Raw genomic sequence first — 15208 nt, 5'->3', positions numbered from 1 at the left:
TAAGCAGTGCAGCTTTAAAGAATAATAAGATCCTCTTTTTCCCCCCCTGCCCTATATTTCTGGGCACATCTAACCTGAAAAATATTTCCAGCCAAAGGTTATTTGAAGAAACTGACCCAGATTTGTGAATATTTTTGGACAATTATAATGACATTTACTATTCACTGAGGGGAAAATAAAAAATAAAAGACAAAAATTGCTCTTTATTAATTGTAAAGTCTCTGTTGTCTAAACACTGTGGTTTGTTTTGTTTTTTTACATTGTGGAACTGAAAATTACAATTTGCATTGTACATTTAATTTTTTCTAAAATTCCCATAAAGAGCTTTGCTATTAAGTAGATGAAGAACATCCTGTGACAAGGGGTTAGCTCAATAGTACGATATAAAAACACAGCCCTGAGGATTATGGTTCTATTAGACAGGATTAACACCTTTGACTAGCTTGTCAGCCCAGCCAAATGTGCCCTGCAGCACAGAGCAGGAGGGAGAAGGGAGCCTGGGATTCACAGCAACATTGGGAAAAGAAAGTATAAAATTGTCTCAGCAATCTCTAAACATACACTGACCTTTCTGTTGCATTCCAACACTTCAATATGTCTAGTAGGAATAAGTGTCTATTAAAGTGCAGATGTGCTGGAAATAGTTTAAAGGGAACAAGAGGGAAAACATTGTTTAGTGTTGGTCTTACCTATAAACACCTGAGCACAGTTATTCTTTTTTGACCCTCAAAACAACCTTATATCCTACACGTGCAGGAGCCTGGGGCTGCTTGGTAGTGTACTTCAGTGTTGCTTCATCCTTATTAAATATTAATAAGGGTTACAGGATGATTTCCACTGTTCTAGATAATGGTGTTGCTGCACTGGAGAGCACTGAATAGGGCTGCTTCAGCAGTTCTCTACACTAACTTTTTCCATTAAGTAATCAATAGGCACCACCTTTTAAAAATGTATCCAACCCCATTATACTGATAAGGAAAAGCAGATTTAGGGGCTCCTGGCTGCAAAGGGAATGGGACTATTACTTTCAGTAGTGTCAGTCACTGCATTAGTGTCAGGGAACACCTACTTTGTGAAGATATGGACATGCCTTATTTCCAGGTGAAGGGAAGCTTTTAAAGTAAATGCAAAGCTACTAAGAGAAAATATGCTATTGACTTTTGATACCAGGATTCAGCATCCTATAAAGTTAAGTGGTTTTTCTGGCTCAATTCATGCAAGAGCTACCCAGGGATATGTTAAGCAAATATGAATTTGCTCAGTAAAATCTAATAGAGGCATGGGCAGAGGGAGAAACAACTGTGTTTTCCTGTACAAGGACTGAGCAAATCATTTCTATAAATCAACACATTAACGTTCATCTCTTCCCGCTCAGTATTCAAAACTAACATAATAGAAAATATCAAAGACACTTTTCAGTATTTGAAAACCTTCTTCCTTCTCCTATATCATTTATTCCCTGAAATCCAGGAATTTTAAATGATCCTTTTAAAGGGATAAGTGCTATGTAATTGTTGTTTATTTTAATTTGGACAGTCTGCAGTTGATTGTCTGGCTTGACTGTAAATAGCCTATCATTTTCCCTAGAAAATAATATGGTATGGTATGCAAATAGTAGGACAACAACAGGTTCTGCAATCCATGTCTTTCTGTTACGAAACATCCTTCCCTTGTAGGACATATCACAGGAGAAGTAAGTTGTCTGTGACAAACTAGTTAGAGATTGCCTGTGTCTAAAAACAACCTTTGAGCCAAAACTGACTGCAGTTGTCCTGATAAATAATCATTATGGGAGATATTCATCCCATATTTTTCTTTGGACAATTCACACTGCTCAGCAATGTGGTTGCCTGCTGTCATAAATTCTGGCCCATTATATTTTGCTTCAGGTCCTATTCAAAATATCTTTTAAATCCTGCATGTGTCAAAGGCTTTGTACTGACCCTCTCACACAAGTAAATCTCTTCAAATTCCTCCATGCATTTTAATTTTTAGCTTCCATTCATCCTTAGACTACCCAAACCATGTAAGCTGTACAGGGGCAAACGTGGACACTGGAAGTAATAAAAAGGGAGCTCAGCATGTTGCTCAATTTCCTTGCCTGCCACAGACACTTGTCTTCTTCCCTCTTTTTTGAGAGCAGATACAGCAGCCCTCAAGAGAACAGCCTGTTCTTGCTGCTCTGATTGATGGAGATAAGTGGAGATCAGGATTTGATTCATTTGTTCTATTCCCTGATAGTTCTAGTCCCTTCAGAAGGAGGAGACCACTCTGAGAATAAAAGAGTTACCAAGTAGGGATGAATATTTCCACTCTGCTAGCTTATCTTCTTGCATAGATAATCAAAAGAATTGTCTCCTACTTTCCCAGATGGCAAGACAGCAATTTATAGCTTTTTGGATGTTCTGTGGGAAAAAAAGCCACAAACCAAACACCACCAAAAAAATCCTCACTTCTGTATAAAGAATGAGAATTTGCATGAAAGATTAAGTGACTCTCCAAAGGGTAAGGGAAGCAACAAAAGAGAAAACATCATGACCTTTGTACCACAGGGAATTTTTCCTATTTACACATTAGTTACACATACAGAACTTCTGACCACTAACCAACACATTAATATAACTTTATAGCCTACATGAAACACGGTCTAAACCTTGCACTTCACCAGTCAAAAGCAATAAAAAAGATACAGCTTGTTCCTGCTAACTCAAATAGAGCAATCTACTGAAATGGCATTTTTAACTGGCTTAAAAATGACTCTATAAAAGACTGGTTGTTATCATGGCCTGGTGTTCAGTAGCTGCATGGAGGTGGGGGAGAGAGGGGAGCAAAGTGGACCTTGAACAGAACTGCCACCACCAAGCCTCAGATCAAACACCCTAATTTTAACAGTGGAAAAGCACTGGAAAAGGAAAGCTGAATTTAAAAAATGAGTTAATCATAACTAACAGCCCTCCAGGTGAACAAACTGCGCTCTCCAAAGTAAACACTGAGCAGCTGTTTTATCAGTGCCTCCAAGTGGTACCAGCCTCAGTCTCTCAGCCCTAACTCCCTGCTGACACCAGGCACAGAGTTCCCAATAACCCAGTCAGAGTCACCACTAGAAACCAGTCTCCAGTGCTTTCCAGGGGCACCTTGCCCTGGGCAGGCACTGGGGCAGCTGAGAGAAGGGCAGAGCTGCTGTGGAATTTTTTGCAAGGTCTGTAAGTCTTCCCCTAGAAGGAGCAGCCATGTAGGACATCTGAGCAAAGAGGCAGTTTGGTCTGGCAAAAAGAAAAAAAAAAAAAAAAAAGTGCTGTGTTGATTAAACATCTTTGTGAGGGGCTAAATAAGGAAGCAACTTAGGAAAAGCCAGTCTTAACACTTGGAAAGTTTTGTGCAAGTGAGTATTGCAAAATGTGCAAGGGGGGGAAGGGCCCTAACTCCACTTTCTTTAAATGCATGTTGACCCTGAGTTTTGAGCACCATTGTTCCTGCCCAGCTGCTGCAGAGCACTCTCAGTTCCCAATGAGGAAAGGAGGAAAGTCACTCCAAGTGCTCTTCTGGCAGTCTGTCCAATTCTGGGAGTGTGCACACAGGTATTTGCAATAATTATGTAATTAAGACTTTATTATTTATATGACGTTTAATTAAAAGTGACTTTCAGTGGCACACAAAACCATGAAAAGAAAATGACTTTAAAAGAAGGTTAAGGATGTGTGACAAACTCAGAGGAGCTATGAAAATGACAGTTAAGGATTTGGAATGATGTGCACTTCCACCTCCCTGCTATCCTTTTTCTACCCTTCATTTACACATGGGCAGAAACACCGAGGGATGAGCCTTGAAATCCACCCTCCACAAAACCATCACTGCAGTAGAGGGGAGCACTGCCTGAGTAAAGGCTGGTTAAACACTACATAAGCATTGCAGGCTTTGATCTTTAATCCCTTAAATACCAACATCTTTCCTCTCCTGAAACTTCCTCCTCTTCAAACCCGCTGAATTCACAGACGAATTCTCACATTTTAAAACCAAATCACCTAGCAGCTTCAATTAAAGTCCTTTCACTGCTTACTTAAACAGCATGATTTTAATAATGCTGTGTGTTATCTAGGTCCTGACCTTGCAGGGTTTTGCTGGATTTCCTGTGTGAGAGAAATTACTCACAAGCATGTTTGCCTCAAGTGAAGACAAAAACACATTTGCCTGAAGAGGGGCTGAGAAGAATCCAGCCCCAAAGGTTCAATTTTACAGGGACCCCCAGGCTTGGCCGGCACACCGCAAGTGGGGCAACCAGCATGCACTGGCAGAGGAGGTGGGAATGTGGCTGTTCAGTGGAAGGTGTTCCTTCAAACGACCTTCCAGATGAAAACAAGATTAAAAAAATAACCTCTAAGCCACAGTCAAGTCTGACCGTCCCAAAAGCTCGTTTGTTCTTTTTCTGAGGAGTAAGCAAACTTCAGAAAGCCCTTACACGAGTTTCACTGCCCTACTGCAGCCTTGCCCTTGACAACAGGTAATGACCAACAATAAGCTAATTCTAAGAAACTTGGGGGAGGGGGCCAGAAAGAGAGTTAGTTTTTATTACTTTTAAATGAGTGTTTGATACATCATCTTGGTTCCCCTGATTAATGTTCGCAGCAAACTCAGCCATTGGAGTTGTAATGTTTCTGCAAGCTTCCCTACAGCAAAGCCCAGCCATTAATTCAGTGGCATATGTCAGCTCAGCAGAGCAAGGTCACTCTTCTCTTTCAAGGGGAACCTTTTTAGAAATAATAAAACTGACAGAAAGTTCTTTTTTGCATGCTTTATGTCACCTGAGGTTGAGTGCTGCAGTTAATATCACAGAGCTTATAAACATTCCCATCTTCAGCAGTCTCCAAACCCACTGGGCTCTTAGAACCTCAACTTTTTCTTTTTTTTTTAAAGTAATATAGTGACAGCTTTATGTGGGGCAGATATACAGTATGTAATCCTAAATGAGTAAAAAGTAAGTAAAAAATGAACAAATCTTTTCTTGGGCATTTTAGAGGAGAAATTTTGGAAGACACTAAGAACTGCTGATACTGGAGGACATTAGTGCTTAGAGAAAAAGATGTGGGATTAGGGACTTTATCTCTGTGGATGCTTGCATCTTTGGATAAAGGGAGGAAATTTTAAAATACACTAGTCCACCTTGTTCCCATTTCACTGCTAACTGATACTGTATAGGCATGTGATGTAAAGAGAGCCCAAATTTAATTGATCTATTATGGAATGATTTTGAATTTGTAAGTAAAGGTGTCCCAGTCATCTGCTATGATAACTAATTGCAACTGGAACTTATTTATTGGGGTACAAATATTATGGGACATGATAAACAAAATAACTAGCTGAAGAATAAGATCCAAACAATAGGCCATTTTTCCCCTTCATTATCTCCCTTCAGACATCCTGACTACATTTGATTAATGAATCCATAGTGAGATTAGCTGAAATTGCCTTAATGGAGATGCACTACAGTAGAGAAGCAAAATTCAGTGCAGTATCTATCATCAGTCACTGTGAATTTGAGTGCTTCATCAGATCTATCTGTCCATTTATTTAAATAATTTTTATATCGGAAAACAAAGCAAAAAAACCCAACAAAGAAATAAAATACTAGGTTCATTAGAGTGGGTTAGCTTTTGACTCCTTTGAAATGTAGACTAGGGTCACCATTTTTGCTCTTTCTTGTGTCCTCCCTTGTCTAATGGCTGTGTTCCAATGTTGGCTTGTTGTCATCCACAGGCCAAAGTTATCCTTATTGTCCAGTTGAAGAAAGCAGCCATGACACTTCATTGCAGCTTCTCAGGCTTCAAAAACTGGACATGCTTGCACAATTTATGCCTGGGAATCCTAAATATGCTCCTGGGACCTTTGAACTTGTAAGTTCAGCAAGCTTTTGGTTTTGTATGGAAGCTGAAAGAAGGTTGGCAGCTTAGTGTTTCCATACGATTTGGGCGTGTGTAAGAATCCTTCTTAGTGCACAAGTTATAATGTATTAAATTCCATGTTTGCTTTGTAGTGCAAGCTCTATAATTGCAATCTTAGGGGAAAAAAAATCTAGGAATCTGAAGATATCATTCTGATTCTGTTCAGGTCATTCCAGAAAAGGAATTAATACAATCAACAGCTCAGTAAGGGCACATGTATTCCCCTCTCTCCATTTGATTATCTCTGTGGCATGAGTTGTTGTGATCACAGCTCAGTGGAAAACTACAGCTTCATTTCATGAAAAACAAGTGTACCAGGTGCCTGAAGTGTGTTTTCATTCTGATACATGAGAAGAGTGAGACTGAGCATTTTCCCCCTCCCCTGGCTCCAGCAGCTTCCACGAGAACCACATGCAGTGGAGAGATGCTCACCAGTGAGGTGCTGCTCCTGAGGCAGGGACACCAGTGAGGGCTTTGAGGTGTTCTTTGAACACCAGATTTAAGGACATACCCCAAATCCTACTGAAATCAGCCCTATCACTGCAAAGGGAACTCTATCAACTACATTATTTTAAGCTGTCTTGAAGGGGGAGGAAGATGTTGCCTCTTCCCATTCCTTCCTATACTGGCTAATATCACAAACACAAAGACATTTTCAGACATTGTACCACAATTACCAAGATATATTAGTCAAGCAAATGCAAAATCCATTACAGAGACAGGAAGAAAATAAGGTAAACATGCCAGTAATCAACATCAGAAGAGCCCTGCCACGTGCTTGTGCTAGAGCTGGATGGCTGCTCTACCACCATCAGTCATTTCGTGCAAGCTCTCCACAGGTTCTGAGCTGCTTAACCATCAGTGAACCACGGTCCCCTTTTCAGCTTTTTGAAGTGGCTTTTGAACATTACATCTGATCTTAAAGAAGGAGGCAGAGAGACAGAAATGTAAGCAAAACAGCACAGCTGTGGCCAGTGAAAGCATTCAGGAGCAGCAGAGCTGAGCATCCCCTTTGCACAGGTGCAGGCAGCAGAGAAGCCACGTGAGCTCGCTCAGCTGGCTCGGCCACTGTGTTGTCCCCTCCTCACACATCTGCTTTGGGCTGTACTGTCACTAAGTGAAACTCATTTCTTTGTCTCATGGCTGCAACCTGTCAGTGACACATCTCCATCTCTGTCTCAATCAAAATGGTAGAGGGAAGACATGGAACTCCAGCATGTTTGCTGGTAGAGCAGAACTCCTCTGGTGTTTATCCTCTCCCTGAAGAAACCATGAGGAGCACTGCAGAAAAACCCTAAAGCCAAGTACTCAAGTATTCAGGGATTCATGTCTCACTTATCCTTCAACATACCTGGAAGAACAGCAAACCTACCAAACCTACCACATCAGGTCAGCATGGACAAGTAGGGGAACTCTCACTTCTTACAGTTCTCAAGGAGGTGACCATTCAGCACCTCATGGAAATCAAGTTCAGCAGTGTTAGGTTACATGGCTGTTCTTGTGAAGATGGTAAAAGAGATGAAGACATAGAAGGGTAGGAAAAGGACTAGAACTCCTCCCACAAGACATAATGGTGCAAACCAGCAGGTCACTAGAGCTTGTTGCCAGAGAACAATTGTCAGCTCCAGTGCTGGGTGATGAGATAGAAAACCCTTTGCTCTTGAATTTCAGCTTTCCAGAAAGGAGCCAGAAGATTTTATGACTGGCAATAAAGCAGCCTGAAGACTCTGTACAGGTGAAGTCATTATCCAGATTTCTGTGTATCCATGGAATAAACTAAAGAAAGTATGGAGAGGAAAAGTAGCAGAAAGGTGTATATTGTGCATAGACAAAGAAGCAGCTTCCCTGAAGAAGTCTCCAAACTTTTCCACCGGCTGGAATTGCACTCTCAGGTTTAAGAAGAAAAAAAATAGTAAGAGCATGCTCTTGGGTGCACTGCAAGTGGAATAAAATTTTTAAAAAAGCTACAAGAGTTAGAGTAAGCATGAATACTGAAAAGAGATTTCGCTTACAAAAAAGATAAGTGATCTTTCATGTTCCTGTGGAATAACAACAGGCATACAACACATCTCTAAATCCATGAAACAAAGTTTTCCATTAAGATGGCTTCAAGGATATATGATATGCTAAATATTCAGAGCATTTATAGTAGCCTGGTGCCAAGTAGCAAATGTTGGGCAAAACCACTGACACTGCCAATTTGTGGAACAGAGTACAACTGTTTCTAACAACTGGAGCAACTCTGCTGTCTTTGTTGCAGCCTTTTAAGAAGAGAAAGCTGAAGAGATACTGTGATTACAGAGACCCAGAAGACTTTTTTTTCCCCTTCTCAGGAGTGGGTATTCCCAGCAGGTTCTACCCACATTGCAAGGGATTGATTCCTCTGGCTGAAGTGTTTGTGGCCACCCAGAAAGTGCCTTTACAGCTGCCAAGTGATGGCTATATATGAATTTATGCTGTGACATAGATTACTAGATGAAAATAGAAGTACAGGAAACTGTAAGCCACATCCTCTGCCAGTCCTGCCCATACATTTTTACTGCTTTTTCCCCCAGCAATGACAGGTATCCAAACCAATGTTTACTTTGGGGTATTTAGGCTTTCCTAGAAACACAGTAAGTAAGTCAACTGCTCTTAAACAATTCTTAAAGAATTAGGAGGCAGCTAATGCTGATTTGTGTCACCTTGGTAGCTGTGTTACGTTATTTATCAGAGAGCACAGTTATAAATGCTGTGGCTGATAGTCTGGTTTCTAAAAATGCCTGGCTAAGGTGGTTCAGGCAGACTTTTTGAAATGTTCCTACTTGCTTAAGAAAACAAACAAAACCCTGGATTTGTTACTGTAAGCAAAATGAATATTAATGTGTAAATATTCCCTTCAGAAGGTTGCTCTCACTTGTTTTAAAATATTCTGCTCTTATAGACGTAAGCCTGGCTAATGAAGAAAACCAAGACAGGAAGAAAAGAGAAATTAAATGAGTATTGTGCAAAGTTGACAAAAATGTCAAAAGATGCTTTAATCAAGGGAACACACAAAATAAATCAGTACTGGAACAGGCCACAGATATAATTTTTCCATTGTAACAAAAGCTAGCCAAGAGTTGTGAGACTATGTCTTGATGTGAGCATAAAATGGGGAGTCTGGTCACCCTAATCAGGTTCCTGCCAAGGGCCAGGTCAGAGATGACTGTTCTTTCCCCACAAACACTCTGGACCTTTACTTCCTGCTGAGAAAACAAAATTCCTCAAATTTCAATAGCTCTCTAGAAGAAATATGTTAGCATACATGTTAAAACACAACTTTCTGAAGCTGCTCATGAAAATAAAGAATTATTAGCTGATGACTGTGAAGTATGATGATAATACAAAAAAAAGAAAAAATAACACAAGTCAGAGAAACAGTAATATGATTGTAGAACCACCCACTCACACAAGGAAAATAACCCAAGGTTCACTCTAACCTTGTTCCAGTATTTTATGAAGCCTGGGGGAGACAGAAAACACCTTCTGAAAGTGTCACCTGCAATCCCTCTTTTCCCCATCTACACACACATGGTTTTTACAAGTATCATTATTTTTCTCTGAACCCCCCCTCTAAAGGCCCACAGGTATTTACAGCATAAACCAGGTTCTTAAAAATACTTCCCAGATGTTGTCATCTGTTCCTGCTTATTTACCAGAGTTCAAATGGATTTTGACAAACAGTCTTTGCTCAAGAGGCAATGCACTAAAGCCCTTTAATGACAGAACTATGTGTCATCTTTGCCTATAAGCATAAATTTGCACAGCGGGCAGTACGGTGAAAACAGCTTATCATCAACTCATCACCTCTCATCATTGTTAGAATGAAATGCAAATGGAAACCAACATCACTTCAGACATGGTTGTGAAAATTAGCATCTGTGACATTAGCACTGGCTCATTTATTATGCACTCGAAATTTCAGGGGGAAAGAAAAGAATGTAAAACTTCATAACTCTACCAGTCTTTACCTTTGAAATAAAATTAAAACCTTCAGCTTTCCCCACTCAAGGATAAATCCTAGTTAATATTCATTAACACCAAGCAATCTCTTCACTGCAGATCTTGTCCTACAGAAGTTCTAATTATGTCTCAAATTATTTTTGGTGTTTAGGTTTGCTGTACCTATTTTCTATTTTCTATTTTCAATTTTCTTTTCTTTAATAAATATTCCCCATTGGAAAGGCACAAGCCACCATCTGAGACAAAAGCAGCACCAAAAAACTTGCTTATAGCATCTGTCTGCATTACAGGCTCCAAACTCCTAGGCAAGCAATAAACTTTACTCAGATAATCCTGCTGAAATCAATGGGATCACAGCTAATTTATTCATTTAAATCAGAATCAGGCCTTCTGTAAAGAAAATGTAAAAAGGTGAAATTTTGGGCTCAAGAATATGGCAAAAATGTGCATTGATTTCTGCAATGTCAGGGTTTAATTTTAAGCTTATAAAAGGTAAAATTACTGGTAAGAAATTGTACTAGGGAACAAATTTGCATATTAAAATGTTTCCTCCCATTGGATTTGCCATTCTTCTCTCATAACCCTGAAAACAAATAATGGTTTATCACCTAAGTAAGCAAATATTGATTTAATTAGAAGATTGGACATCTTTTTGCCTAAACGAAATGCAGAGGCATTGACCCTGAATTGTCTTACACACCAGAAGCAAGCTGAGTTTAAAGCACCAAGTGCATTTGGAAGCAGAATAAGGAAACAAAAACGTCTCAAACCTTTAGCATAAACATAGATCAACTGTCATGTAGAATAATGACACAAGACTTTCTTCAGTCAAGCCAGAAAAAATGGCACAAAGTTGTCTTTGCTTCATGTTGAAGTAAAGCCAAGAATCTTCAGGCAGTTCTCAAGTTTGCTGTGTCCAGAGGAAAGGGGAAGAGAGAGAGAAAGGAGTAGGTTCTGCCCAGCACATTACATGTGCTGGCAAGTGGGCAAGACAATGTTTTACAGATTATTTGCACCTGGGCAAATGTGTAAAACAGTGCGAAGTGGAATGCAGAATAGCTGTGAAGTGCTTTAATGGGGTTTTATGTGAATGGTGCTGCCTGAAGGGTGTACAAAAGAGAAGACTAGAACCTGTATAATTTGTTAGAGTGTTTTTTTTCTTACCATCATTCTAAATCTGCTTCATTCCACTCCCCAGATGCACTGACATCTGTAACATCATAAGGCTCCGAGAGGCTGAAATCCAGGTGATTTCAGGACTCGTTCCTTCATCCTCCAAGACAACTGCTCTCCTCCTCCCCAGCTCCCTGGGGGGTGGTGGGACAGACTGCACAGACCCATAGCTGAAGCACATCTAGGACACATCTAGTGTCCTTTCCCACTTGCTTTCCTGCTCTGCCAGGCTCCAGGAATGCAGGAGCCACAGTGAGCCACTCCAGCCATCAGCGTGACCATGGACCTCAGGGCTTTGTGCAAGACCTACTTTGGCTGACCTCACCTGCCCACACATAATTCTGCAGCTCTGAGCAGCTACACGGTGTAAACCAAGCTGTGTCTCATCTGGCAGAAATGAAAGGAGGGCAGGTAAGGACTCCCTGAAGGGAGGGATGGGAGATGCACACATTCTGTGTGTCTTATATGACTTTCTAAAAGTCATTTAAGGTCCTGGATAGACAGATAGGTTACATCAGATAGGCTTGGAATAGAGAGCTTCAACCCTTCACTTGTTTGAATTTCTTCAGCATTAAGCAGGGTATTTTTAACCCTTAAGACTTTTCCTTTATATTTCAGCTTCCTAAGCTGTTATACAAGGTATAAATGTGCACTAGGATGAACAGCTACAATGATAAACATTTGCAAAGGATCAGAATCCTTCCAGTATCTCTTTTGAATGCATTTCTGTCTCATTTCTCTCCCAGTTTTCTCTGAAATTACACCTGGTTTAGATGTCTTTTTGCCTAACAATGAATGTTTATTTATATAAATGCATTCAATAGTTATATGCATATCCACGAATACACAAGAGCTGCCAGACATTGAAAGAAGTTATTAGCATGGCTGCAGCACTACTGAAATCTTGCTGAATGACAAAAAAAACCCTGCAAAACTATTCTTTTGTGGAATAGATTAACTTTTTCATAGTGTACACTGAGAGTGTTAAAATAGATTTTTGTCTATGCAGCACCTAACACATCTGCAGAGGTCCCTTAAGCACCACAATAATAAATAAGGCAACTGCATTGCACCTAGTGAACAGTGAGATATTGAACCTGAATTACTCTTGCATTGGCCATTGAATTTTCCACCTCCGTGAGGGGTTTTACACAGGGACAGCAAGTTGCCTTGAGAAAGGCTTTAACCCCAGCCTTCTGTGACATGCATTCATCTTTATCAAAAGGCATCAATTCATGCCAGTATTCTTCACATTAGAAAGTAAAAAAAACCAAAAGGATTAAAAAGAAAATATTGGTGAAACACTCTAATTAACACACAGAAATTCGTACAGTTGCGATAAAGAGAAGCGGTCACCATGGTTAAGATTCAACTACCTAAAAAGATCTTTTTGGTGTCCCCTTTGAGGGTCTAAGGCTGCAAACCTGATTTTCACTTAAAATGAAAACCAGGCCTTATGGCTCTCACACAGGTCTATGTGGATGTGCTGGAGACACTGGGATGTCTAAGTGGCCTAAAGGCAAGGTGAGGTAGCCCAGGACCTGCCCAGTGGCAATGGTATCGTGCTGTGTGAGAATAAGGAGGTACCAAATGTGGCCAGCACAGAGCAGGGCCAGCCAGGACATGACCTACAGAGGTCACTTGTGAAATCCTCTAACTTCTCCAAGAGGTGAGGACTTGTGTCCCATCTTACCCAACTCAGCATTAAGCAACTTGAGTATTTACGTTGCTTCCCTGGGACAAGTTTTGAAACGTGCTACAAGAAGCCAAGATTCCCGTTCTATGCAACGTGGGGCTGTCTGCTCCCCTGCCCTGATTGAGAGCAGCACATCCAGCAAAGGCATTCCCCTTGTGGAAAGTTTACATAGTTCTGTACAAAAGTGGCCATTTAAAAATAAAAATCAGGTTATTGTTAAGAAGTGCCTTATTTTGGAAGAGGAGAGTGGCCAAAACTCTTCCTCAAAACTCTGGAATGGCCTTTGTTTCTCTCTCGTTAAAATTTTGAAAATTTTAAAGAGAGGGAAACAAAGCCCATTCCCAGAATCTTTCATGGTCCTTTCTTGTTTAATCGATAATGTAATTAGGTATTAATTATAATTCTTCCCTGCTATTAAAACACAGTATTATGAATAAGCAGAAAAAAATGCATACCAGGTCAACCAGTGCAATGCTTAAAAAAATATTAAAATGTGGGGGAAATAGTATCAAAATCACTTCAAATCTATGGAAAAAGCCATTCATTTTAACTGTTAATGAGTCATGGTCTAAAATTGCTTGCACAGTCTACAAAAGTCAATGCTGTGTGAAACCAGAAGACCTCCTTGCTGAAACTGTGTCTGCAGTAATCTCTTAGGACACAGAAGGCACTAAGGGAGGTCTATTCCCAAACAATGAGAAGGTGGGTCTGTAAATTGGGAAACAACCATTGTTGAGAGCAGAGAAATACGAAAAGGCTTTTCTAATTTCTTTGGTAAATTTTCATCACTGATAAATGAGGCAGAAATGGAGGCTGAAGTACTCAGTCTGGGCAGTAGCTGTTGCACTGCAGCCTTGCAATACTCTACAATACTTGTACAATACAATGCACTGAGGTCATTTTGCACTCAATGCAGGGCAGGGACTGAAAATAAATTTCCAGCATTGGACACATCCTTATGCATCGTGCAAAACTCTCACTTCCTTTCTTACAATTCCAGAATGTGGAAAGTGTCCAGTGTAGCACATAGTCACTTTGCTTAGAGTATTTCTTTCAGGCTGATATTTTAATGATTCCCAAAGAAATTAGGATGACAAGCACTGATTGCCAAGTACCCTCTTCTCCTGCGGTTATGATGATGCAAAAGCAAATTTATTAAAATAAGGAAAAAAAATTAATAGATTTTCTAATTCTTCACTAATTCTTACACTCCTTTCTGGGACATCGTTGGTTTATCATAGATGAAATGGAGAGAGGGGATTTTGGGTGCCCATCTGCTCAAAGACCAATGCAGAACTTTACAACTACAGACAAAGTCCAGCATCAGAATTCTTTAGCACAGCTCTAACAGTCTCACAACGATGATTCCTTGAATTGGCTCTTTACTATTATAAAGAGAGTATATGCAGACAGATTCCTGAGACTGTAGCACTGAGGTACTTGCAAGCACATAAGAAAATCCTGAAGCTAGGACTTAAGAGGAAACCCTCACATTAAAAATTGTTAAGAATTCCTGTTATTATTACTAATTGGCGACAAAAACGAGACATCCTTACCTTTGGCTTTTGACTTTTCTCCTTCTCAGATGCATTAGATGGTTTTCTCTTCAGCATGTTTAACTCAGTTAATCCACTGGACGTGCAACTGCTATGAATTTGTGACCAAAGTGAGTGCAAGGGAGGGCACTCCGGATCTGTGCATGGGTTATGCAGTTCCTTATTCTACCAGGATGTGACTTCACTCGGCTGCCTTGTGGCATGGGGCAGCAAACTGAGTCCTTCCTTTGGGGAGGGGGTGAGGAAGGAAGGGAGGAAGTGACGGGGACAAGAAAGAGAGAGGTGCACCAGGACATGAGTTGAAAATTAGGGCAGGGGTCAAAGTAGAAATGCTTTAAAACTTATCTGCTGCTGTGTCACCATCAGCCCTTAGTAAGATTTTGGACAACTTCAAGAAAATCATTCTTTTTTCCTCTCTCAGTTTTTCTCTCCCTAGCTTTATGGCACTAAGTGCACCTTTATTTCCACCAGTGCTGGGACTTGTGTGTGAAGAAGGTGTGCTGATATTCAGAGGATCAAGAACTATTAGTGATACCAGATGTGAGCTACACTGTGGGTGCAATTGGCCCCTAACTCCTCCATTCTTCTCTTGGCTCTCCAGCAATTCAATAAAAGAAATGAGATTAAAGGTTGCTGTTTGGTAGAGAAGGCAATTATCTAAAGCCATCTTTTTCTTTTGCATGGTGGAATAATTTTTTTTTGCCATTCATCACAGAATTGGAAGTCCCTGAAACAGCACTTTTCAGTCCTCCATTTTCCTTGATTTGCTGAAAAAGTCACTGGGAGAAAAGGCAAGTCTTACAGCAGACTTTAAACAAAGAGGCTGAGGGAAATGGCAGAGGTGCTCTACAACATCTTGAAAA

At 40.3% G+C, this 15208-nt stretch overlaps 1 protein-coding gene across 2 annotated transcripts in view; it reads right to left on the bottom strand.

Annotated features, from left to right (window-relative positions):
• The window catches only part of LOC139593065 (SAM domain-containing protein SAMSN-1-like), a 58743-nt gene that overhangs the window by 19538 nt on the left and 23997 nt on the right, over positions 1–15208 (bottom strand). Inside the window, exon 1 of one of the 2 annotated variants that reach the window (XM_071433699.1) lies at positions 14346–14505. The exons of the other annotated variant lie outside the window; for it this stretch is intronic. Within the exon in view, the coding sequence (XP_071289800.1) occupies positions 14346–14402 (57 nt within the window). The 5' untranslated portion in view covers positions 14403–14505. Of the gene's footprint in view, positions 1–14345; positions 14506–15208 lie in introns of those variants that run through there. 2 annotated transcript variants of the gene reach the window in all.

This window comes from Agelaius tricolor, unplaced genomic scaffold (assembly GCF_023055355.1).
Source record: "Agelaius tricolor isolate 1412-34295 unplaced genomic scaffold, bAgeTri1.0.p SCAF_9, whole genome shotgun sequence".
NCBI classification, from domain to species: domain Eukaryota; kingdom Metazoa; phylum Chordata; class Aves; order Passeriformes; family Icteridae; genus Agelaius; species Agelaius tricolor.
Note: the sequence above shows the minus strand (reverse complement) of the source record. Positions and strands in the feature narration are given on the sequence as shown.